This window comes from Lycium ferocissimum, chromosome 2, assembly GCF_029784015.1.
Source record: "Lycium ferocissimum isolate CSIRO_LF1 chromosome 2, AGI_CSIRO_Lferr_CH_V1, whole genome shotgun sequence".
NCBI classification, from domain to species: Eukaryota; Viridiplantae; Streptophyta; class Magnoliopsida; order Solanales; family Solanaceae; genus Lycium; species Lycium ferocissimum.
In genome coordinates this window covers 41,220,450-41,245,141 of record NC_081343.1, presented here as the reverse complement: position 1 = coordinate 41,245,141, position 24,692 = coordinate 41,220,450, and the positions used below count along the sequence as shown (strand labels likewise).

Here is a 24,692-nt window from a genome sequence, read left to right as displayed (position 1 = left end):
TTTCCCCCTTATGTCTCTTATATTGCATATGGTGCAGTTGCTTCCATTTGCTTTTTGTTCCGTATGGTTTTACTATGTTTTTCAATATACCCCTTTTGTCCAAGAACTTAGATCTAACTTTTTTTGTGAAGTTCTTTTTTCAAATGATTGCGTCTATTATATAATCTACATAAGTGAGAAATTTGTTGAAAGGGGTACCAAGGAGTAAACTTTTAGTGGGCATCGTGTGCGAGGTAGAATCAGGTATAAATTTATTAGATCATTTAGACCAAGGAGTACATTTTTACTGGGCATCTTTTGCGAGCTAGAATAGGGTACGAATTTATTAGATTAATCAGACCAAGGAGTAAACTTTTACGGGGCATCGTTTGCGAGCTAGAATCGGCTGCAAATTCATTAGATCATTTGAACCCAGGAGTACACTTCTATTGGGCATCGTTTACGGGCTAGACTCGGGTACAAGTGATCATTTATTATAATACCTTTGTTCGTCCCTTCAAAATGCTTTTACTGTTTTAAAGTGAGAGTAGTTTGTTAAACCAAATGATATTTACAATTTAAAGAGAATGGTGATAAGTATGCACTACAGTCAGTACGATTATAATTGAAATGCCATGAGTTATGATACTATTGAAAGAATGATGTCAAGTTATCATCCTGAGATAGGCTAATTGTCAAAAATTGTTTTAATAACATGTGTATAACACGCAGCAAATGGATATAAAGAGCAAAATTTAATTGAATTTCAATTCTTGATGTGAATTTGTTTACATAAGGATCGAGCACTTGGAACAGCTCAAAGTGAAATCAAGGTTTCTATAGCAATGGAAATCCTCAAAGTTCAAGGCTCTTGAATAGATATCTATTAATCGGTTAGTAATTAGACCATCCCTTCTGCACTATTATTCATCTCTAAATTGATGTGTTATTTTAACTTTTTTTGCAACTGGAATGTAGTTATTGCAGTGGATTTGAAAAAAAAGTGTGTCGGTTGATAGAGACCTTCAAATTCGAGTATACTGTGTTGGACCTGTATAGTTTAAATTATTCATTTCATTTGCACAGACATTACTATCGTTTTTCATGTGCATTCTTCGGTATCAAGCAGCAGCCTATAGGATTTCTTTTAAATTTGAAGCATTTGGTCCCTTTATAATTAGAATTAGACCAACTAAAATTTGGCTACAGGTGCTATGCACTCTCGGATACAAAACGTTGGGAGAGGTCATCTTAGAGTCTCATTGAACATGTGACGATGTAATTTATGGGATAAATAATCAAATAATAATGGTGATCTAGATATTCTCGATTTTGAGTTTTTCCTTCTAAATTGCATAAGGTCGAGTAAGATTGTTGCTTCAGCATATGACATGATTATTCCATACTTTGCCTGTCATTCAGAATGCAGAGTAGTATGGTAAATAGTTGATTTAATATGTCATTATTCTGTATTATGTTGGGTTAAGACTGCTTGTTGATAGTAAAACGCCTTCATCTTTTGCTCAATAAGCAAATAGTATTTGGTATCATTTAAAGTACATGATTTCCAAGAGCTGTATTGGCTGTGGAGTGCCTCTGCTAGTTTCCAAACTTCTCAATTTACTTCTATTATTTTATTAGTTTTGTGTTTGTTGCTATAAAATTTTGATACCCATATATAATCTTTTTTGTATTTTTGTGTACGTGGTAATACTAAGTGTCTTTAATTCCCAGTTCTCTCACTTTCTCTCCCTTTGTTTTTTTTTTTTTTTTTTTTTTTAAATGCTGTGATTATTTGTAGTAACCATTGAAGTGGATTATGCACCCAAGATGTTTGATGATATATGCCTGACTCCTCTTATTTGCAGTAATGAAATCCACAGGTTTTGTTTTAGGTTTGCCGTGAACTTGCACGAAACGGCAGTGATCTAACTATAAGAGAAAGTTATAATGATCTTGAGGTAACTCAAAAATACAAGCATTTGTGGGTTCAATGCGAAAATTGTTATGGATTAAATTATAAGAAAATTTTGAAACAAAAAATGAATATTTGTGAAGAATGTGAATATCATTTGAAAATAAGAAGTTAAGATAGATTAAATGACATAACAGAGCAAAGTGTACCAGTTGAAGCAATAGATGCTCATCGAATCCCTAAAAATAAATCCTTCATTGAAAGATAGTAATAAGTCATGATATATCCTAAGTATGTAATGGTGTTGAGACAGATTGGGGCGTACTCTATTTATTGCATCTTCAGCTACTTATCTTGGATCTTTTCCTTTTTTCCTCTCTTTTCGGACCTGGTTACAAACTAATATTCTGTTGTTATGTCATTCATATAGGCTTGGTTGAATTAGACTTGGAGGAAACATTTGAGTATTTTGCTGAAGTAGTTTGTATGGAACGAGAAGGCTGAGTGGTAAGGAGTTGAAACTAATAAAATTTTCGTGTTGTATGATAGCTGGTAAACTGATCAGCTACCTCCTGTGTGTTTACTTTACCAAAAGAATAGGCAGGCGGTGCATTTTTTAGATTTATGATGCTGGAGATAGGTGGGGTATAGGATGGTTGGGTCAGGGAACATATTTTCTTTTAAAATGATTTCTAATGGGAAAATATTATTTTAAGATGTGTTTGGATGAGTTCTGGCCAACCTCTACTGGTTTTTGGCTAAATTGATATTCTAGAATATATACTGAAAGTTGATGATTTTTAGTTAAAAAATTATTTGATGATTTTCGGGCAAATAGATAATAAGGCAATGAGCTTCTAGGTAATTAACCCCAATGTTCTCTTCTTTTTTGAGTTGTCGTAACAATCTAAACTACCACCATGTAACCGCGATTATGATTGAAGAGGTACTCCCCTTGGTAACTCTCCTCGGTAATTACAAGAAGCCTTCTCGATTCCGCCGAAGAAAGTGTGTAAGCCCTCAGTCGGAGTAGGTGGGGATCGCAAGTATTAGGCTTAAGAGGTGGAACAAGAGTGTTGTAGAAGAACGAAAGGGCTGTAATTCATGCTTTTAAATGCAAGGACACGAGGAGAATTATAGCACTCTTTGCCAACAATTCAGCAGAATGTCCAGTTTTTTTTGGTGTAACGTGCAGTCATGTAAAATGTCTCAAAAGGCATTACTCGAGGTTAACTTTCTTGCTTTATATCACTATGAATGACAGACACGGTAGGTCATAATAACTAAAGATCCTCTATTTACGAATGAAAACTCTGATTTATGTGTAATTATAGACATCCTAATTCTTTTGTCTGAAGAATATGTTACCTTTCTTTTGTTGTTCCATATTGTGATTTCTTTTGCTGAATGTTATTTTTAATGATATGATGAGAGAATGGAAGAAATGGTGGTGTAGAAATGAAATGATATACATTAATTGCCTAAAAGGCATATGTATATAGTTACATCTATTCCGGGGAATGCATGGATAGGATGGGATAGGTTTAATATAAGCAAATTTATGAGTTCGTAACTGAAGCAGATCTGGCAGTTGCAGGACTCTCCTTATGAAGTTTGGTTCATAATTGGTCCATTACAGGCTGGTATGTGAAATACATAAGACACAAAAGGATGCATAGGTTAATGATGTTGAAAAGGTATGAAATTTATGGAGTATATTTTGGTCTCCTCAATTATTGATTGTATTTTGGTATCTTCAGATCACGTCTCTAATGCTTTTTCAGCTTCAGTCCTTTAGCAATTTTTACATGCTAACTGTCCGTAACTTCTTTAATGATTCTGTTTTCAAATTCCATCCTTTCTTTCCAGGTTTACTATCCGCAGCCATGTCTAAATAAAACACTAGCAACATCACTTTTAACAGTATGGGCTTCTCTTTAAGTTTGTTGCTCATGATTTAACTTGAAATGCACAAGTTAGTATTGTTTTACAATCTGCAACTCATTTCGTTGTGTATTATTAGACTGAAACTAAATGGCTTTGTCCTCTATTTTTGTTTTGCAACTCCTTTTAGGGATAAGTGACTTGTCCTCATTTTGCAAAAGCTTTAGCCAAAGAATCATTCTTTGCCTTCTATCATTTGGAACTGCTTTCAGTGAACATTGGTAGTTTCAAAATACTATCATTATAGTTTTACGGCAAATTTCCACTTATTGATGAGGGCTTTTACCGTAAAATTCCATGTATTGATGAGGGCTTTTACTGCAAATTTCCAGGTATTGATGAGGGCTTATAAGCATAAGTTTCAAATCTAGAACAACATTACAGTTTTCTGAGGATATGAATTGAATTAAAGGATCCTCAAATATTGTGGGATTTTTTGCAACTAAGTTTTCTTCTTTTTAGACTGAAATTTTCTTCTTTTTAGACTGAACCTCTTCAACTTTTCTTTTCAGGTCATGAAAGAGTTTCATCCTATAAAACATATCAAAGAGCCTGGAACAACTTTACTTTTGTGGGACACTGACTATCTGGAGAAGCTATCCCCATTTCCTTCGACCCATCATAGAACTGATTGGTCTCAAACCTACCTTTCCTTTATGGAAACCCAACTGAAATACTGACTTATCAACTGCAGCTGCTAAAAATCAGATTTCACACAACCGTAGCATGCCTCATACATAAGTTGGACCACGTACGTTTTACTATTTTTGCCTTTCTAGCAAGCTCAAAGTATTGCTGCATAACTTTGTTCCATAACTGAATGTGTATAATATGAAGCATATTATGTTAATATTTAGTTTAATGATGTCTCCTTTAGTTGGATATCATTAGTACAATGATGTTCGGAGTATGCCCATGCTATGCACGGGTTCGGGCCATCTAGTTTTTCTTATAATTGGGGTTGACCGAAAAAAGGTACTATAATAATATTAATTTGAAGTTGTCTAAAGTGGAATTAAGGGCCCTCAGAGTTTGAGTGTCTTTTCATAAAGGTCATAATTGAGGAGGGTTTCTATGTATTTTTCTTTCTTTTTACCCATTTTTGGGTTCTGAGCTGTATGGACATTCTTTATATTGCCTTTTTGAGTCCATTGTTCAAGTAATTTTCAATTTTGTACCCCTAGTGTGTCGAATTAGCATTTAAATTAGCTAATGGATCATAATGATTTCATATGATTGTAGACATCAAAATTTTGTTGAACTCTACTAGTTGAGTCCAATATATGTTAGGATTTCTTGGAGGTTACTCTATCTTAAACCCTAGCTCAAGCCTATATAAAGAGACACATATTCCCTACGAAAGGCATCTTGAATATCCCATAAAATCATGGGTATTCACAAAGAGATCAAGACACCAAGTATTGTCTTTCAAATCCAAATACTGAAATATTGCCCGACGTTCTTGGAGATCAAATACATCAAGGAGGTCATCCTACGTTCGAGAAATACGCTACTAACGGCCCTCGAATTACGGAGAAAATCTAAGAGAGAAGAATTAAGGGAATAAACAGATATGTACCCGCTTCATCAATAAAATATATGTTTCTTCATATTTTGTTTGTGGTTGCAATTTATTTTCCGCATATCGAAATTTGTTGTAAACAAATTGGCACGCCCAGTGGGACCAAATCTGCCCTTCATCTTTTCTCTCGCATATCAGATCGGCAAATACGGAGCCACAAAACCCCAAAGATGGAAACTCCATTTTTATGGTACTTCAAATCTCATCTTTGAGTTTTGGCAAGTCTACATTCCGACAAGCCTTGAAGTAGGGGGCATTTGTAGACATTAAAATTTCGTAGGACTCTACCAGTCGAGCCCAATATTTGTTAGGATTTCTTGGAGGCTACTCTATCCTAAACCCTAGCTCAAGCCTATATAGAGAGACCCATATTCCCTAAGAAAGGCATCTTGAATATCCTATAAACTCATGGGTATTCACAAAGAGGTCAAGATACCAAATACTGTCTTTCAAATCCAAATACTAAAATTTTGCCCGACGTTCTTGGAGATCAAATACATCAAGGAGGCCATCCTACATTCGAGAAATACGTTACTAACGGCCCTCGAATTACGGAGAAAATCTAAGAAAGAAGAATCAAGGGAATAAACAGATATGTATCCGCTTCATCAATAAAATATATATTTCTTCATATTTTGTTTGTGGTTGCAATTTATTTTCCGCGTATCGAAATTTTTTTGCAAGCAATGATGACCACCTCTTGCTACTTGAAGTTTTGATTATTCGTTCAATTTATGATCCCTAATCAGTCTTTCATATTGTTGTCTGCTCAATGAGCTTGTATGAGATTGCCAACCACAAATGTATACAAATGTATACACAATAGTGTGTACCTCTGATCATTCAAGAAGCGTAAGGTAGTGAATGTCAGGTGATTTTTTCAATTATGATTAGTGACTGAAAAATTGTAGAAAATCCTTGATCCAAAATAATGCTTTATTCAATTATGATTAGTCAATGGAAAATTGTAGAAAAAATGCAGCAGATATTTATATAATTGAAAATGCAAAGGTACACCATCAAAAACAGGCAATCGTAATTGTTAATGACATTTAGTTTGAGATTTTCTTTATATATCTGAATCCATTTTGAATGCAATCTAGTGAAGAAAACAACCATTTCAGTCTGTCTATCTCATTCAAATGTCAATAGCAAACAATGAATTTTAGGCTTAAATTTGGGCGTCACTTTGGGTCGTTGAAGAAGCCATTGATAGACGGCATAATCTCTGGAGACCTGTTACGAACGAACTTCCTAAGAGCATGCTCTGCATATTTCTCCCCTTCTGAAACGTTCTCCAGCACTCCTGCTCCCCTGTTTTCCTTGGTCACCCTATGTTTTGCAAAACACAAAGACATTAGCGAAATAATAGAATATATTGCAATATTCTACTTTCTGCAACTCCACTTCTTATTTCTTTGTTAGGAAAAAAACAAACATCAATTGCAATGGGTCCAAAGAACAAAGAGCAACATCCATTACAAGTAGCAATAAGCTCCAGCTCAGAGAAGTTGAAGGTCCTATTTACAGTTACCTTCTAGAGTTACATGTTGGTTTAAAAAAAAAAACAGAAACATCTGATACAATGATGAACAACCAAATATGCAAAACTCTTAACCCACAATCAGAACACAAGGAAAAAGTCCACTAAAAGTAGCAGAGAACTGTAGTATAGAGAAGTTCAAAGTCCTTCACACAGTTTTCTTTCTTCACTTTCCATATCAGATTTTTAAAGGAAATTTTTAACATAGAAAGGTCTCAACCAATGGAGATCTCCCCATTACATGGCCCATAAGCTCATTTTAGACACTGAACAAAAGTTGCAGTTGAAATTGATTATACCTCAATCTTCAAACAATCTTCGTCTCCCCAATCATGCATTATCCACTGCGTATATTAAATTAAAACAATTACTCTCTCCATCCCAATTTATGTGATATAGTTTGACTAGTTAAGGAGTTTAAGAAAGAAAGTAAGACTTTTGAAACTTATAGTCTAAGACAAGCCATACATATTTGTGTGGTTGTAAATCATTTCATTAGAGGTCGTTTGGTAGGGTGTATAAGAATAATGTTAGTAATGTTGTTATTAGTAATGCTGGTGCTGGCATTAGTTATGCTGAGATTATTTCTTATCCACTGTTTGGTTTGGTGTATTAAAAAAACATGTGTTGCATAATTTTTTTTTTTTAAAAATAGTTACGTATAGAAATACCCTCCAACTTAAGGTAAAGAATAATCGTAGTTGTTTACCTTGACAACAACAACATCAGCAGGTGGGATAGCCTGAAACATGTCACCCCCAACATGAGAAACACCCTCATATTTTTGAGCTGTTGACACAACATGAGGCAAATCAAAATTTGTCCCCTTTATATGAGGATATGCCTTGACAATTTCAGACATGGCAACCCCTATCCCTCCACCTACATCAACAAGTGATGTAATGGAATTAAACCCATCTTTATACCCTGTAAGTATTGCCTTCATTGTGCTTTTTGTCACTGAATTCATCCCATTGCTGAAAATCTCATTCAACTCTGCATCTTTTGAAGCCATCTTAAAAATTTCAGACCCATGAGCTTTCTTGAATGCACTTCCACCCACTTTCACGCAGCTGCTGAAACAATGCCATGAGGCCATGAGAATTGGGTTGGTTTCGAGCAGGAACATTGGTGCCAGACTTAGCTCTATTTTCTCTTCAGATTCCTCCATTGTCCACTGCACCAAAGCCATATCATTAGAACTCTCATTCTATGCCTCCACATCTAATTCAAAACATTCACGTCCATTCAAAGCCGCCATTTCAAACTATTAGTTCACTATGAGTTGATAAACAATTTTTTTCCATCCGATCACATATTCAACTTCCAATCAACTTAATTAATTCAACGTTAAATATGCTGAAACGTATATCACGTGAATTAAATTTTTTGATTTAAATTAACATGGCTGATTTTTTTTTTTTTTGTTGGGGTGGGTGTCACATAATGATTGGTGCGTGACAACAGATTTTTTTTTCTTATAACTGGGGTTGACCGAAAAAAGGTACTATAATAAGATTACTTAGAAGTTGTCTAAGGAGGTACTAGGACCAGTGTCTTTTTGAAAAAAAAAAGGCCATAGTTGAAGGGGTTTCTATGTATTTTCTTTCTTCTTACCCATTTTTGGGTTCTGAGCTGTAAGGACGTTCTTTATATTGCCTTTTTGAGCGCATTGTTCAAGCAATTTTCAATTTTATACCCCTAGTGTATCGAATTAGCATTTAAATTAGCTAATGGATCATAATGATTTCATATGATGGCCACCTCTTGCTACTTGAAGCTTTGATTATTCGTTCAATTTATGATCCCCAATCAGTCTTTCATATTGTCGTCTGCTCAATGAGCTTGTATGAGATTGCCAACCACAAATGTGTACCTAATAGTGTGTATCTCTGATCATTCAAAAAGCATAAGGTACTGAATGTCAGGTGATTTTTGCGTCCTGTGGAAATAGGATAAACTTGCACTCCTATGATCGAAAATAATGCTTTATTCAATCATGATTAGTGAATGAAAAATTGTAGAAAAAATGCAGCAGATATTTATATAATTGATGGCATTTATTTTGAGATTATCTTTATATATCTAAATCCATTTTGAATGCAATCTAGTGAAGAAAACAACCATTTCAGTCTGTCTATCTCATTCAAATGTCAAAAGCAAACAATAAATTTTAGGCTTAAATTTGGGCATCACTTTGGGTCGCTGAAGAAGCCATTGATAGACGGCATAATCTCTGGAGACCTGTTACGAACGAACTTCCTAAGAGCATGCTCTGCATATTTCTCCCCTTCTGAAAAGTTCTCCAGCACTCCTGCTCCCCTGTTTTCCTTGGTCACCCTAAGTTTTGCAAAACACAAAGACATCAGCGAAACTATAGAATATATTGCAATTTTCTGCTTCCTATATTTCTCATTTCTTTATGCACTCCAGGTAAAACATTTAGGAAAAAGCACACATCAATCCAAAGAACAAAGAGCCATATCCATTACAAGTAGCAATAAGCTGCAGCTCAGAGAAGTTGAAGGTCCTATTTATAATTTCCTTCTCCCTTTACATGTTGGTTTTAAAAGAAAGCATCTAATACAACAATGAACAACTAAAGTCCCTTTTTCACACAGTTTTCCTTCCTTCCTCCCATATCTATTAAAAAGGAAATGTCTAACATAGAAATGCCTCAACCAATGAAGATCTCTCCACTACAAGCCCTAGAAGCTCATTTAGACACTGCACAAAAGTTGCAGTTGGAATTGTTTATACATTTCTTATGACCTTACAAGCTTCAATGATGAGACAATAAACAAAAATACTCCTAAAGGAATAGCAGTCGATACAAGAGAGCAAACCAAAAGGTAGAAGTAACTTAGGGATCTGGAAATAACTGTATAGTTTCTCGATAAATTATTAAACAGAAAGAATAATCTCCTAAATGTTCCTCCCAACTATCGATGGCAAAAGGAGCACAGACAAACCCACCTGCCTGAAAAACCCCACTAGCCCTGTAAAACTGCTCTTAATACAGCACAAGAACCCCAATCCACATTTCTCTACTACCATCCCGCCGTGCAAGAATTATCTCTTTTTGAATATTTTTCCCATACTTTTGCGTTCTTTTCGTCCTTGCAGATCATTCTTTTTTTCATATTTCCATAAATTTTCAGAACCTTAAAATATTAAAATACTGAATTGTGAAGCACTTTAAGTGAACATATGATTCTATCCAAGGTAAAAAGTTGTGTATTGTGCCAAGGTGAGAATCATTTTACCTCTTGAACTCTAAACAATTTTCAAAAAATCGTATAATCCTTCACTATTACGTTATCTTTAAAGAAGTTTCTTACTCTATAACGATACGTTTGGTCGTTATAGTCCTTCCGGCATTTTTGCCTTTTCCCGAACATCAATTTGCTCACTTTTGACCCGAGGGGACCGTTGACACACTTTCCGAGGTGTCTAGATCGGATTCGGGTAACTTTTTGTGAATATATGAGCTTAAAGTGAAAAAGAGTTGACCCAAAGTTGACTTTTGGGTAAACTGGCCTTTTTCGGGAATCCGTCGATTCCGAGAGGTCCGGATAGTTGTTTAGAACTTGTGTGTGTATCTGATTCGGTTCCCAATGCACTCGGATGCATTTTGGGACTGGGTTGGGAAATTAGAATTAAGGTATCGGGGGTTGACTCGGTCAACGGGACCTCCATTGGGAATTCCAAGGCCACGAGCGCGTTTGTAACGTGTTTTTATGTGTGTCTATGCGTATGGTATGTGAGCAGATGGCCTCGGGAATTAGTTGGAAAATCGGATTGAATTGTGAAACTTGGGTGGATTTTCTGGTGTTTGGTGCCCGGTTTGGCGGCACCAAACCGATTCGGTACGGGAACGCCGGGGAGCCGGTCAAGCCAATTGGGTTTGACGTCGGAGCGGCTTTGAGGCATCCCGAGCGTCGCCAAAGCGGGTGACGGGCAGTGGGTATAATTAATGAAGTGTTAGAAGTCTTTAGTCCCTCATTCAATACCATTACGAAAATAGACTCTTGGGATCTGTTCTTGGAGACTTTTAGTGGAGATTCTTGGTGGTAAGTTCCCCTAATCCTTTTACTATTCCATTAATCTTATCCATCTTAGGATTCCCCTTCCCTTATACATTCCTTAGTCATGGAAGATTAAAAGCGGGTTTTGATGATTATTCTATCTAGGCTTGTTAATGATGAAATTGATGGGGTTTATGCTAGATTTTGATGAATCTAAGGTTGTTAGTTCTTTATATTCCATTATTAGTATTGAATTCTTGAATCAAGGAGTTAGGGTTTGTACCCAAATTTGGGGGTTTTGCTTCAATTTCGAAATTAGGGGATTTCATGAGTTAGATCAGCAATTAGTGGTTGGGTTATGATTAGCTAGTGCTTAATTTGATATTTTACTTCCAAATTTCCCGTTTTGCCCTTATGGGCCCCATTTCCCCAAATTCTAAGGTTGAATTTGACCTAAATTGAATGGTAGCAATATTGGTATCGTTCTACATGATTTCTAATCTAGATTTCAATTATGCTTAGACTACTTTGGTTCTGAGGCTCAGCGGAAAGGCAAGGCAAAGGAGTGAGTTGTTGGTGTTTGCAGTTCGGCCATCCAGGTAGGTTATGGCTTACCCTTGGTGAGAGTTCGTGTAGCGAACATATATTTAGATGGTACTGTCGGAGACAACATGTGAACCTTCGGGTATGAAGTTGGGTTGGATATTGCCTTAGGTTGGGCCCTGTTGTGTGTTGGGGCTAGCCACCCAGTTGTGTTCTGATTTGATTGTTCTATTGTCTTTGGTTTTATGCCATGTGTTGTTAGTAGATATTGAAATCTGTTGTTCCATGTTGATTATGATATTGTTGGCGTACCCACTGTTGGTACTTGTGACTCTGATATATTATTGGCATACCCACTGTTGGTACTGGTGACTCTGATATATTGTTGGTGTACCCACTCTTGGTACTTGTGACTCTGATATATTGTTGGCGTACCCACTGTTGGTACTTGTGATTCGGATATACGGTTGGCGTACCCATTGTTGGTACTTGTGATATTAAGCACGACTATTGATGATGATATATGTATTGCACACGCTCTCATTCTTCATGATATACTGCTGAGATACTGATGATACTTGATGACACACTGTGATGAGCTGGGCTCGATTTTTACTTGAGCGACGTGAGAGTCTGTTATCCAATGTTCGTTCCGGAATTGTGGATTGAGTGAGTACATGGACTCCGCGGGTCCCCCAGGGTGGTGCCGGTGAGAACCCCCCGTGGGCAAAGATTCGGGGTCCCGTCCATGCACCCATTGGGCAAAGATCGGGACCCGGTGGCACTAAGACTTCGCGAGTCACCTTGGGTTGTGCTACCGAGATGTCGATATTTCCGTCCGGAGTACATGTGTACACAATATTTGCATGGCATTGCATTGCATCCATACATTATTGCATTGCATTGTAGTATGGCTTACATTGAGATGTTTTGGTGTTGTACTTGTGATGTTGGATTCGGTTTGATACATTGAGACTTATTGCAATTGGGATTAGATGCTTCACTTAGGCGTAGACGTGTACTTGACTTCGATTATGTTTGACTTATACTTGTTGGTTGCTCGCCTATCTTGCTTTATTGTCTGAATTATGTTAGCTATGCTTAGTCGGCCGATGATGCCTACCAGTACCGTTGTTTTGTCGGCGCACTTATCGCATTCCTTTATGAATGCAGAGTATCAGGTTGGTTCTACTTCCATCTCTCGTGGCTGATCGTCGTCTTCAGCTTTGCTACAAGTTTCCAGGGTGAGCATGGACATTCGCTGCCTTGAAGACTCTTCCCATTTTATGTCTTATTTTTGTTATTCTGAGACAGAGAAGGATTTATGTATTATTATCCAGACTTGTATATTTTCATTAGAAGCTCTCGTATGACTTGGACTAGACCCTGGGGATATTTTCCTTATTCCGCACTATTCTACTATATATATATTATCGTGAGACTTACGTATTTATTCTTTTCCGTTGCTTGATTTAATTACTCATGTCTTTATTTATCGTTAGGTTGAGGGTTCGCTTACCAAGATGGAAAAGGTAAATGCCCGCAAAGCTTAGGCAAAATAGATTGTGACATGCTCACTGATAAAACTTTAATATTCAAATATCAAAATGACATCAGTAATATAAAATTTAGTATAAATACACAGATATTGGACCGACTATCAAAAATTCCATTTGGCTGACTTGTGCAATTTGCAAGAGCACTATCCAGTTCTAAAGATAAACATTTTGCTCACAAAAATATATAGAAACTAGGTAATTTACCCGCACTTCGTGCGGTCATGAATGACCTCATTTAGCTTATAAATGATCCTTCGCTAATATCCAAATAAAAATAACGTAAAGGTCATTTCTTGTAAAAATTAAAGACATTTATAACAATATTTTCTAACATAAATGTGGAGATTCGATATTGTCACATATCTCAAAAAGCTATAATAAATGATAGCAAATGTCATTACTTTTTGATCAATTTTATCTTCTAGTATGTGTTTTCTGACTGTAACATTTGTTCCTCGATATAAAATTTTCTCTAGTTTTGTATACACAAAAAGTATTGAATATATGATTTCACGGTGGACAATATACTTTATAATGATTAAAGACTTATGGAGATCAATGATTTGCCGAGTCTGGACTTTCACTGCTCTCTTATAGTGCAATTTTAGCAGCCTTTCAACACACTTTCAGCACAAATCACCAGCCCATTTTAGCACACTATACTTCATCAATAAAAACTGTAAATTTCAACACATTTTCTACGCATTTTAGGACTGTAAATGTCACATTTTAGCTCATATTGTATCCATTTCGGGACTCTAAAATTTCAGCTTAAAAATCTCCACATTTCAGCATATTTTCTACAAATCCAGCACTCTAAATTTCACAATAAAAGTTCTGGTGTACTCATTTATTATGTCTATAAAAGGAAGAAGTTTCTAACATGTTATTTTCTTAGATGCCTAGATTAATGTCTTGGTAGTTACCTTCCAAATGACTTTTCAGGAACTAACTTCAGATCGCAAGTTAATATTTAAGGTGATAATGGTACAACTCTTGTTCTCTTTTTCCAAGAGGCATAACTGCTATTTTTATGATCACGGGATCGTTTGTCTTTTCTCCTCCTTAATTGCTTTTGGTTTCGTCTTCTTTCCTTCTTTATTCTCTTAAAATCAAAATTATAATTACACAAAAACAACAAATCTTTGAGTATTAAGAATGAGAATGGAAAAAATAACCGAGAAGTTTGTCATTTGTGAAAAGAATTTAGAAATAAAAAATGATTTTCATAATTCTATAATATGGGGAAAACGAATATCAGGTAGCTTGATACTATTAGAAGAAAATCACTACTCAATGTTACTTTCACTTATACAGCATACATCCAAATATGATACCATAAAAAATCATTATAAGTTGTGTCATGTGTGATAGTACGATTGTGTTTCTTGCCTCATTGCGAATTTGCAAAGAGTAGCAAATTTTGGTAAGTTGTTGACCTGCACTTCTTTACAGATTAGATGCATTATTAAATGTAGTTATGTTTGGTGCACCCTTTCACATATTCGATGTATGAAGTAGCAATTACAGAACACAAATAATGCCGAGCATGACTTGTGAAATCAATACAAAGCAAAAAACACTCGCTCCAGAATAGTTGTCAAATCAAAAACTAAAATAATCACGTTATATTCAAGTTTTTACCACTAGGAAAACCTCAGTGTATTTACGAATTAGTATTTTTCTAATATCCAAATAATAAAGAGTATTATCACTTCAACCGAAAAGGAGACAACAACGACCTCACAAAGGAAGTTCCATTTATCTTTTAGGAGAAATACCCATACTCTAAAGTTAAAGCGAAGGCATTGACGACCATCAATCCCAAGTGTGATATTGATGTGATCAACACTAACACATGTTCAAAAGTATAGATGCCAACAAAAATTGATGAATAAAAATGATTTTCAATTTAAGGTCGAACATATCAAAGCAACTATTGAGTTGTGAAGAATCATATAGTAAGAAAGCCGAAGAGATGAAAAAATAACAAAATAAAATGCTAAAATAAGCAACAAAGAATAAATTATAGGAGTATATATATTTGTAAATCATTCAAACTTAAAACTAACTGAATAGTATATCCATGCTTACCAAACTCATGTGACCATATCTGACGACGAATCTTCCGCCCCCATTGAACTTCCTTTTTCGTGTTAATGTATGTTTGCCTTGTTTACCCCGAATTTCAGTAACAATTAAATTTGTAAGTGAGGTATAGGATATGTGGATGAACTTTAACCTATTAGATTAGTGTGAAGTGCCAATGGATTTGTTTATAGCTATACTTATATGAATAGGTGCTTGCGATATATATATATATATATATATATATATATATATATATATATATATATATATATATATACGTATGATGGTGATTGATTAATGCCGGATATATTAAGTAATATTGAAAGCATAAGCCAACTAATGAAGAACACTAGAAGATCCGGACCAATATCTTTAGGTGGGAGCTTTATATACTTGACTATTACAATGTTGAGATATGGAAAGAAGCTAACCTCAAAACGGGGAGGAATGTCCTCTATTTATAGGTATGCCTTGTGGGCCATGAATACAATACAAAAGCCTTTATGAATAAAGAAACCCTAAAAAAGATAAGATATGACCGTACGGTCTGACACCCATACAATCGTCAGTACAAACGGCAGAACGGTTTCCTGACGCGTGGCAACCTCGCAACCGGTTATCCGAACCAACGAACACGTTGCTTTTGGGTCGGCGTATCCGGACCAACGGACACGCTTTTCTTGTCTCGGGTCAATTACATCCGGTACGACCCCTCGGTGTGAAGAAAACATCGAACATGCTCGTACTCATTTGGACTTATCCTCGGCTCCGGTTTCACCGATCACATATTGACCCGGTTTTTACCTTATACAGATAGTCCCCATACTTTTCAGATCGTAGTGTTACCGAAGCGACGGGAAGTTGATAAGTCCCAAAATCGGTGGTTCCACAAGCTCGTTCTTATCTTGAATTGGCGGGAACGGTTATGTCACGTCCGCCGACTTCGGCCACGTGTCTCGCCCAGTGGCCGGCCTCGAACCGCCTTAACCCATGTCACTTAAAGTCACGTCCCATTAATTCTAGGACACGTGTCGTCTCTCAATTGGTCATCCTATGTAACCGCTACAGTGAACCGTCTATATAAGGGCCAAAGCTGCTCATTTTTCACTTTACATTTTCACTACTCACTCTCTACTTTTTACTTCTTATCTTTCTGATCACAAGCTCTTTTGTTAACTTCCTTACTTGCTTTGAATCTTCAACTTTTTCTGCAACAAGGTTCAAATCGAGTCTCCAATCCTTCTAATCTTCCTCTTTCATTATTTCGTTCTTGTCTTGAAACTTTCATCTGCATCTTCAAATCTTCAAATTTTCATACCAACTCTTTCATCTTTAAAATGTCAGCCAACACCGATTCTACTTCCCAGGACGTTCTCTCGGTTTCTTCCCCGAGCGCCGAGCCTACCTCTAAACCCAAAGGCAAAACCTTTGTGGAACCAACCGCCCTGGACATAATACCGCCCAAACCCAATTACAATCACGAGTTTACCGTTGAGAAACCGGTATAAATTGCTAATAGAGGTTTCGACGTGAGGCGGTACCCTTCGTCAATTACAGAGGATCTCCTCCCTCGGGTTCGAGCCGATTGTGGATAGGATAAGCATCCGGTGCAAGTGTTCACTCCCAGCCCCGACGAGTCCATTACTTACTACAAAGAAGGGTTCCTGTACGTTTACACGTACCCGTTCATGCTCAAACTCGATCCCCAATTGATCCGATTATTCTCGAGATGTGCCAAACGTATAATGTGTGCTTAGCCCAAATCAGGCCAATCATCTGGAGGATCGTGGCCTGCTTCCGTCTATTATTTAATAATGCCAATAAGGAATTTACGTTGGCACACTTTATCCGATTGTATAGCCCCAGGATCTTCCGAGGAGGCGTGATAAAAGTCGCCAAAAGATGTCGGAACCTGATTCTTTCCAAACTCGACGAGGATAGAGATCGAGTATGGTTGGAACGTTATGTCCGGGTAAGGACCGCAAACATCACTCCGGCTGATTATATGCCCTTTCCGAAAAGGTGGAATAATAGCCGTAAGTTCCTCAATTGTCTTCCCTCTATAGTTTTCTTTCCTCTATAGTTGTCTTTCTTTTATACTTTGTCCAAATTTTCTCTCTTACATGCATTTTTTTTAGCCGAGGTATGGATACCCGACGCTGTCCGGAACGTTTCTGAGTGGGTTGGGGCAATCATCAGCCAACATCTTCACGCTGAACGAACATGGGGGGACCTGTCTCGTGGCCGGTGGGTTGCCCAAAATCACGGTAATTTTCCCCTTCATTCGGTACTTATTGCTCCCTCCCGTTTTGCCTTGTCTTTCTATAACTCTTTTAATATTCAGGATTGCCCAAGGTCTCTATGAAGCCATGGCCCGAACCTACGGTTGAGCCTGCCACACCGACATCCGAATTTGATATGGCAGGATCATCTGTTTTATTACGACTTAAAAAAAAACGAAAAGGAAACCCTCGGCCAAAGAGAAGAAACAAAAGAAAAGGTCGAGGAGCGAAGTTCGGACCCTGAGGGATGAATCCAAGCCCGATATTATTATTCGAAGGGTAGGTGCGGGCCCCTTTGTCGCCTCTGTTCCCAAGGAAGAAAATACCATTCCGCCCTGTCGGCGAGGAAGGAGCGTCATTCGGCCCCGAACACGGGTGGGGAAGACGATGTTCTTTTCTCGATTCTAAGGTCCATTGAATTTATCGACATTTCAGGTGATGCCTCGCCCGAAGCGGCACCCTTGGTGAAGAGGCCTAGAAAATCTGGCCCATCCTCGGACACCGAGGCTGATCAAAGGGCTGAATCAGCCCCCGACAATGAGGCTATAATGGTTACCAGCCCATTGCTCCGCAGCGACCAAGCTACCACATCCGAGGCACCCACATCTACTGGGGTGCCGGAGCCGTTCCGGTCTCTCCTACTCTTGCATCGAGGTCCGATAACCTAGATGACATGTTCTCAGATATCCCTCCTGCAACCGGGGAAGTTGCCAGGTTTGGCCATCTTCCTATTCCTCGGGCCACGAGGGCAGTTAGCAAGTCCACTAATTCGGGTACGAGGAACACCCTTGTAGGTATGTTCCCAGCCCCCAGTGTAGAACCGCGAAGAACGAGGTCCGCCGTGGTCACCATCCCCGAGGATTATAGTTTTTTATCCCGCCCTGTGGGGGTTGCAAGTTATCTAAGGCCTCTTATTTCGGATTCGGATAAGGAAAAAATGGTCGGGGTTCCTTGGCAGTGCCTTATAAACGAAGGCATGCATGCAGGCAACCGGGCAAACTTTATGCTCGTCTTTCCATAATATTGATGTGCGATTTTCAACTCTTGTTTACTCAATTTCTTAACTTGATTTGCTTCTTTTTCTGCAAAGTGTTGTGCTCGTTAATGAGGGCTTTATCCAAGCCTAACATGAGGTTAATGACTTAAAGGGCCAGTTGGATGCCCAAGGCCGAGAAACGGAGAAGTTTCAACTCCTCCTGCAGGAGAAAGAAGATCAGCTGAGTCGGGCAGCTGTTCTTCCCAGCCCTCAATCCGAGCTCGAAGCGACAAAGGCCGAAAATCTTCGGTTAAAGGCCGAGTTGGCTGATATGATTGAAAAGAACCGGCTACTTGAGGCGGATAACGTCAGTCTTGGCCGAGACAATGCCAATTTTACTACGAGGCTTGGTGAACTCGAGGCCACTATTTCCCAACTTCGAAGCGAACTTGACTCGGTCAAGGCTGATGCCGTGAAGATGGCAGAAAGGCATCACCAGCTTGAATCCGAGAGTGCCAATGACAAGGAGAAACTCAGGGTGGCAGAGGAGAAGCCGAGACTCGAGCTTGGATCAGTAATGAGCTCAAGAGCAAGCTCGAGGAGGCTACTAAGGCCAACAATCTGCTTCAGACTGAGTTTGAATCGGCTAATCAAATTCGAATAGCTCTTCTTGAAGTGAGATCCGAACTAGAGGCTAGATTGAAAAAAGCTGAGGCCGATCTAGAAGGGTCTCTAAAAGACATGGAGGCTACCGAGGCTCGTTTTACGATTTTGATCGAGTACGAATGATGGAAATCTCGATGTGCTACCCTCGAACAAGTTGAAAGAGGGTTAGAGGACATCCAGGCCCGGATACTCGAAGCCAAAAAAATTGAGGACAGGGCTAAGAAAGCCTTTGATGCCGATTCTGAAGACTTCGAGCAAACGGTTTCTGATAATTCCGGCTCCAACCATACCGGGTAGACTAAGGCCTATATGAGCCTTCATTTTGTTTTGTTTTGACTTGTGTTAAAAGTCTTAGTGTAAATCCTTGGTTTATGAAATGCATATTTTCCTTTTTGGCTGTTGTTTTCCTCATTCTTTTATTCGGATGTATGCTACGATTTTTGCCTTAAACGCTCGTATCGTATGGGATATAGCCAAGGTTCGGAGCTACCTTTTTATCTGAATTGAGCCTTTTTTAACTAATTGAGTATTGGCCTTTCCTCCGTTCAGTATGTTTTTGACTGAGGGTTTTATCAAGTGGTTTGCCCGCCAGGCTTATTTGTGCCTTATGAATTCAGACGTCTCTGAATCACGTTGAGCATTTTGGGTCGAGGTTTTAAATTTGTTTGAACCTTTCCCGACCGTCTACTTATAATAGATTAGGTTCGGATACTTGAATCCCTGCCTTTGTTAAGTTTTGAGATGGCAGTCCCCACTTGGGGGTGTTAAAAGATTTTGGGCTCGGTTCATCTCGACCTTGCTGCCTTTGCCAAATTTTGATAATAATTCCCGGTATAGGGTATTTAATACAAAGACGTGTCCGAGACGTATGCTTTCATAATGCTTTTTTATATAGCCAGTGTTTGTATGTACATAATATGAGGATTTCATCCATTTCCTTCTGTTTTTGCTGCAATAAATACTAGCTAGACATGATTCTTCTTGATCGTTTGGTCCTTACATTGAAACCTAACACAGAAGGTCCGGGTTTACACAAAAATAAGAAGTATAAAATTTCGAAGACCTTTCCGAGATAGGCCGTGCTTTTTTGTTTCTTCATCTGCTTCGGTAAGTTGCACTCATTCTACCTTTCCGGGATAGGCCTTGATGTGGGTATGATAGTCCCCTAGTGTTTATCCGAGCAGCATGATCGGGTAAGCACTATTAAGTCCCCAGTGAAGGGCAGACCCTCCGTTTCCAGGTACTTTGCCTTGTTTTCATAAAGTAACACGTTGTACTTGTTGCCTCGTGGGTAAGTAGTTACTACACATATCGGATAGCATTGAAAGTAAGGTTTTAGCTTTCTTGACGCACTTACCAATGCCAAGGCCAACTTTTCGAGGTGTGGATAACGAGTTTCCGCATCTCCTAAAGTCCTATACACATAATATATTGGGAATTGCGTACCTGCTTCTTCTCGGACCAAAACACTGGTTACCACTACCTCGAACACGGCCAGGTATAGAAATAACTGTTCATCTGCCTTCGGTGTGTGCAGCAGGGGCGGGCTCGATAAGTACCTTTTCAATTCCTGCAAAGCCTTTTGACATTCTGGTGTCCAAACAAAGTCATTCTTCTTTCTCAGCAATGAGAAGAATCAGTGACTTTTATTCGAATACCTCAAAATGAAACGGCTCAGTGCTGTTATCCTTCCGGTGAGCCTCTGCACGGCCTTGACATTGTTCACCACCTCAATATCCTCAATGGCTTTGATCTTGTCCGGTTTGATTTCAATTCCTCGGTTCGACACTATGAAGCCCAAAAATTTTCCCGATCGGATGCTGAAGGCACATTTCCCCGGGTTAAGCTTCATGTTGTATTTGCGAAGTACATCAAAGGTATCCTGCAAATGTTTTAAATGGTCCTCTGTTTCCAAGGACTTGACTAGCATGTCATCAATATAAACTTCCATTGTTTTCCCTATCTATTCTTCGAACATTCCATTAACTAGGCGTTGGTAAGTTGCTCCTGCATTTTTTAATCCGAATGGCATGACATTATAACAGTAAGTCCCGTATCGGGTAATAAAAGAGGTCTTCTCTTAATCCTCCGGGTGCATTCGGATCTGATTGTACCCGGAGTAAGCATAGAGAAAACTTAACATCTCATGCCCGGCCGTTAAGTCGATCATTCGATCGATGTGAGGCATCGAAAATGAATCCTTCGGGTATGCTTTGTTCAGGTCTTTATAATCAACACACATTCTAAATTTATTACCTTTCTTTAGCACCACAACTACATTAGCTAACCAGTCCGGGTACTTTACTTCCCGGATAGAGCCTATTTTTAAAAGCTTTGTTACCTCATCTTTTTCGAAGGCATGTTTTGACTCGGCCATTGGTCTCCTTTTCTGCTTCACCGGGGGAATTTCCTATCAAGGCTGAACTTATAAGTCGTGACTTCTGGTGGCACATCTGTCATGTCTATATGGGACCGTGCAAAACAATTGGCATTAGCTTAAAGAAATTTAATTAACTTGTTCCTGAGCTCCAAGGTTAACCCGTGCCCAGGTATACCTTTCTATCTGATAGATGTACGAACAAGATGATTTGCTCCAGCACCTCCACGGTAGATTTGGTTGCATCCGAATCATCTGGTAATACAAACGATCTAGGCATGCCGAAATCGTCCTCTTCACCAGTCGGGTCCGATTCCTTCTGCTCCGCTTTCGAACCCGCATCCTTTAATTGCTATTTGGTGTCCTTGCCTTCGATTGATTTATCATCTCTTTGATCTAGCTTTTTCGGAAAGAGGGGTGCTTCCTCGACCGCGAACATTTCCCTTGCTGCAGGTTGTTCGCCTCAGATAGTTTTAATCCCCTCTGGAGTTGGGAACTTCAGCAACTAGTGTAGTGTTGATGGTATCGCTTTCATGCTATGAATCCATGGTCTGCCGAGCAAAGCATTATACTTCATATCTCCCTCGATGACGTAGAACACCGTCTGCTGTATGGTGCCGTCAATGTTGACCGGCAAAGAAATTTCACCCTTCGTGATCTCACTTGCCATATTGAACCCACTGAGTACTCGGACTACCGGCACAATCTGATTGAGTAGCCTCAACTGTTCTACCACTCTCCACCGGATGATATTGGCCAAACTACCTGGGTCAATCAAAATACGTTTAACTTGTGATTTGAAAATAAGGATAGAAATTACTAATGTATCGTTGTGCGGTTGAATGATGGCCTCTGCATCCTCATTCTTTGAAGGAGATGGAACCCTCTAGTACGTAGTCCCGGGTGCGTTTCTCTCGTACAATTGAGACCTTTGTTCTTTTCATCACCAGTCCTCGTGGAGCATCCGTTCCCCCTATTATCATATTGATTACATGTTGAGGTTCCACCGGCTCAGCTCGTTTATGACTCTCCCTTTCTTTGTAGTGGTTTTTGGCTCGTTCACTCAGAAATTCTCGAAGGTGGCCATTCTTCAATAAACAAGCCATCTCCTCCCTTAATTGACGACAATCTTCAGTTTTGTGCCCATGGGTCTCATGATACTCACACACCACGTTTGGGTCCCGTTGACTCGAGTCCGATCTTAATGGCCTTGGCTATCTAGCCTCCGTGATACGGCCGATAGCTGAGATGAGGTCCGAGGTGTTGACGTTGAAGTTGTATTCCAATATCCTCGGTATGTCTTTATTGCTAACCGAACTCCCGGCGTAACTTCTAAATGACAAGCCTCGACTGTTTGACGGGCGTTCATCTCGTCTATCGCCTCTACTCGAGAAATAATTGGGGCTTATCCTTGGTTTTTTTTACCTGAAGCTCGATTTTCTGACTGAGAGTATGGTCGGTACCTTTCCCTCGATGGTCGTGTCTCCGGCTCATAATTTTTTCTCGACCTCCCAGAGCTTTTGCTCATATTTATAGGTCCCGAGGGAAGTTTGAGACGGTCATCCTCTGCCCGAATCTTTGATTCGTACCTGTTATGGACATCTGCCCAGGTTACAACCTCATACTCCAACAAGTTCTCCTTCAGTTTGAATGAAGCAGTTGAGCTCCGTGGATTAAGCCCTTTGGTGAAAGCTTATGCAGTCCATTCTTCCGGAATCGGAAGGAGCTCCATCCGTTCTCTTTGGAAGCGGTTCACAAATTCTCGTAACAACTTATCGTCCCTTTGGGCTATTCGAAAGATGTCCGCCTTCCGGGCCTGCACCTTTTTGGCTCCAGCATGGGCCTTGATAAACGCATCTGCGAGTATTTCGAAGGAAGTGATGGAATACTCTGACAGATGGTCATACAGGTCAACGCTCCTTTCGATAGTGTTTTCCCAAATTTTTTCAACAACACAGATTCAATTTCATCCTCTTCGACATCATTGCCTTTTATGGCACAAGTGTACGAAGTCACGTGTTCCTGCGGGTCCGTTGTACCATCGTATTTCGGAATATCCGGCATCTTGAACCTCTTCGGGATTAACTTCGGAGCCGCACTCAGAGGGAAAGGCCTTTGAATGTACCTCTTTGAATCAGGCCCTTTCAGAATTGGTGGAGCTCCCAGGATTTGATCCACCCGAGAGTTATACGTTTTCACCCTCTTTTCCGTTGAATCGACCCGTTTTGCCAAGGTCTCGATCATCTTCAGAACTTCGGTAGACGAACCGGCTTCGGATCCATTGCTCTCGACTATCCGTGATTCGTCCCTCCTTGGTTCGGTGACCCCTTTTGACCTTACCGGAGCTGCCTTGTCATTTTTGCTCTGAAGCTGAGCTGTAGCAATCCCCTGTTCGGCTATGGCGGTCCCCTGTTCCTGCAACATTTCAAATATTAAACTTAAGTTAATCTCATCCGGTGTATTCGGTGTTTTCCGGCCTTGAGCCCAGGACAAAGTAATTGAGTTATGAGTATTCAAGGGATCGATGGCCGGCAAGGCGGCATTCTCCTGATTCACGGTATTTTGCCGGTTGAGGCCTTCGCTCCAGTCGACAGAATTTGGGTCGACTGGATCTGCAGATAGGTTTCATAATCCGCTGTTGTTCTCGTTTTCAGCTACTATCTTGTTGTTGTTCATATGACCGGAGTGTCCGCTGCTTGCCATTTTGTTCGTTTTTTGTGAAAATTTGCAGATTCTTCAATCAACAGGTGAAAGAAGGAAGCAGCAAAGATTAATAAAAAGCACTATTATCCTAGCCCCACTGTGGGCGCCAAACTGTTTACCCCAAATTTCGGTAACAATTAAATTTGTAAGTGAGGTATAGGATATGTGGATGAACTTTAATCTATTAGATTAGTGTAAAGTGCCAATGGGTTTGTTTATAGCTATACTTATATGAATAGGTGCTTGATATATATATATATATATATATATATATATATATATATATATATATATATATATTGTATGATGGTGATTGATTAATGCCGGATATATTAAGTAATATTGAAAGGATAAGCCAACTAATGAAGAACACTAGGAGATCCGGACCAATATCTTTAGGTGAGAGCTTTATATATTTGACTATTACAATGTTGAGATATGAAAAGAAGCTAACCTCAAAAAGGGAAGGAATGTCCTCTATATATTGGTATGCCTTATGGGTCA

The 24,692-nt window shown here is 39.0% G+C and overlaps 1 protein-coding gene and 2 long non-coding RNA genes across 3 annotated transcripts; 2 read left to right on the top strand and 1 right to left on the bottom strand.

Moving 5' to 3' along the window:
• The first annotated feature begins 471 nt into the window (after positions 1-471).
• LOC132037791 (uncharacterized) lies at positions 472-3,752 on the top strand. Its single transcript, XR_009409995.1, has 2 exons — positions 472-1,940; positions 2,325-3,752. It is a non-coding gene; the product is annotated as an uncharacterized LOC132037791 (long non-coding RNA).
• A 558-nt stretch (positions 3,753-4,310) lies between these two features.
• Positions 4,311-4,782, top strand: LOC132048054 (uncharacterized). Its single transcript, XR_009412886.1, has 2 exons — positions 4,311-4,694; positions 4,730-4,782. It is a non-coding gene; the product is annotated as an uncharacterized LOC132048054 (long non-coding RNA).
• A 1,822-nt stretch (positions 4,783-6,604) lies between these two features.
• On the bottom strand, positions 6,605-8,105 carry LOC132047596 ((R,S)-reticuline 7-O-methyltransferase-like). Its single transcript, XM_059438619.1, has 4 exons — positions 7,673-8,105; positions 7,263-7,307; positions 6,955-7,067; positions 6,605-6,752 (listed from the first exon to the last, which is right to left on the bottom strand). Exons 1-4 carry the CDS (start codon positions 8,090-8,092, stop codon positions 6,605-6,607), a joined length of 726 nt encoding a protein of 241 aa, XP_059294602.1. The 5' UTR covers positions 8,093-8,105.
• Between the last annotated feature and the right edge of the window lie 16,587 nt (positions 8,106-24,692).

Bases quoted from the DNA above. Each gene is read 5' to 3' on its own strand.
- LOC132047596 (XM_059438619.1), bottom strand. From the start codon at position 8,092: ATGTTCCTGCTCGAAACCAACCCAATTCTCATGGCCTCATGGCATTGT. The intron at 7,068-7,262 runs GTATAATCAATT...TGCTACTTTTAG, and splicing joins AAGATTGTTTGAAGATTGAG to TGGACTTTTTCCTTGTGTTC. The intron at 6,753-6,954 runs GTAACTGTAAAT...TGCAAAACATAG, and splicing joins CCAACATGTAACTCTAGAAG to GGTGACCAAGGAAAACAGGG.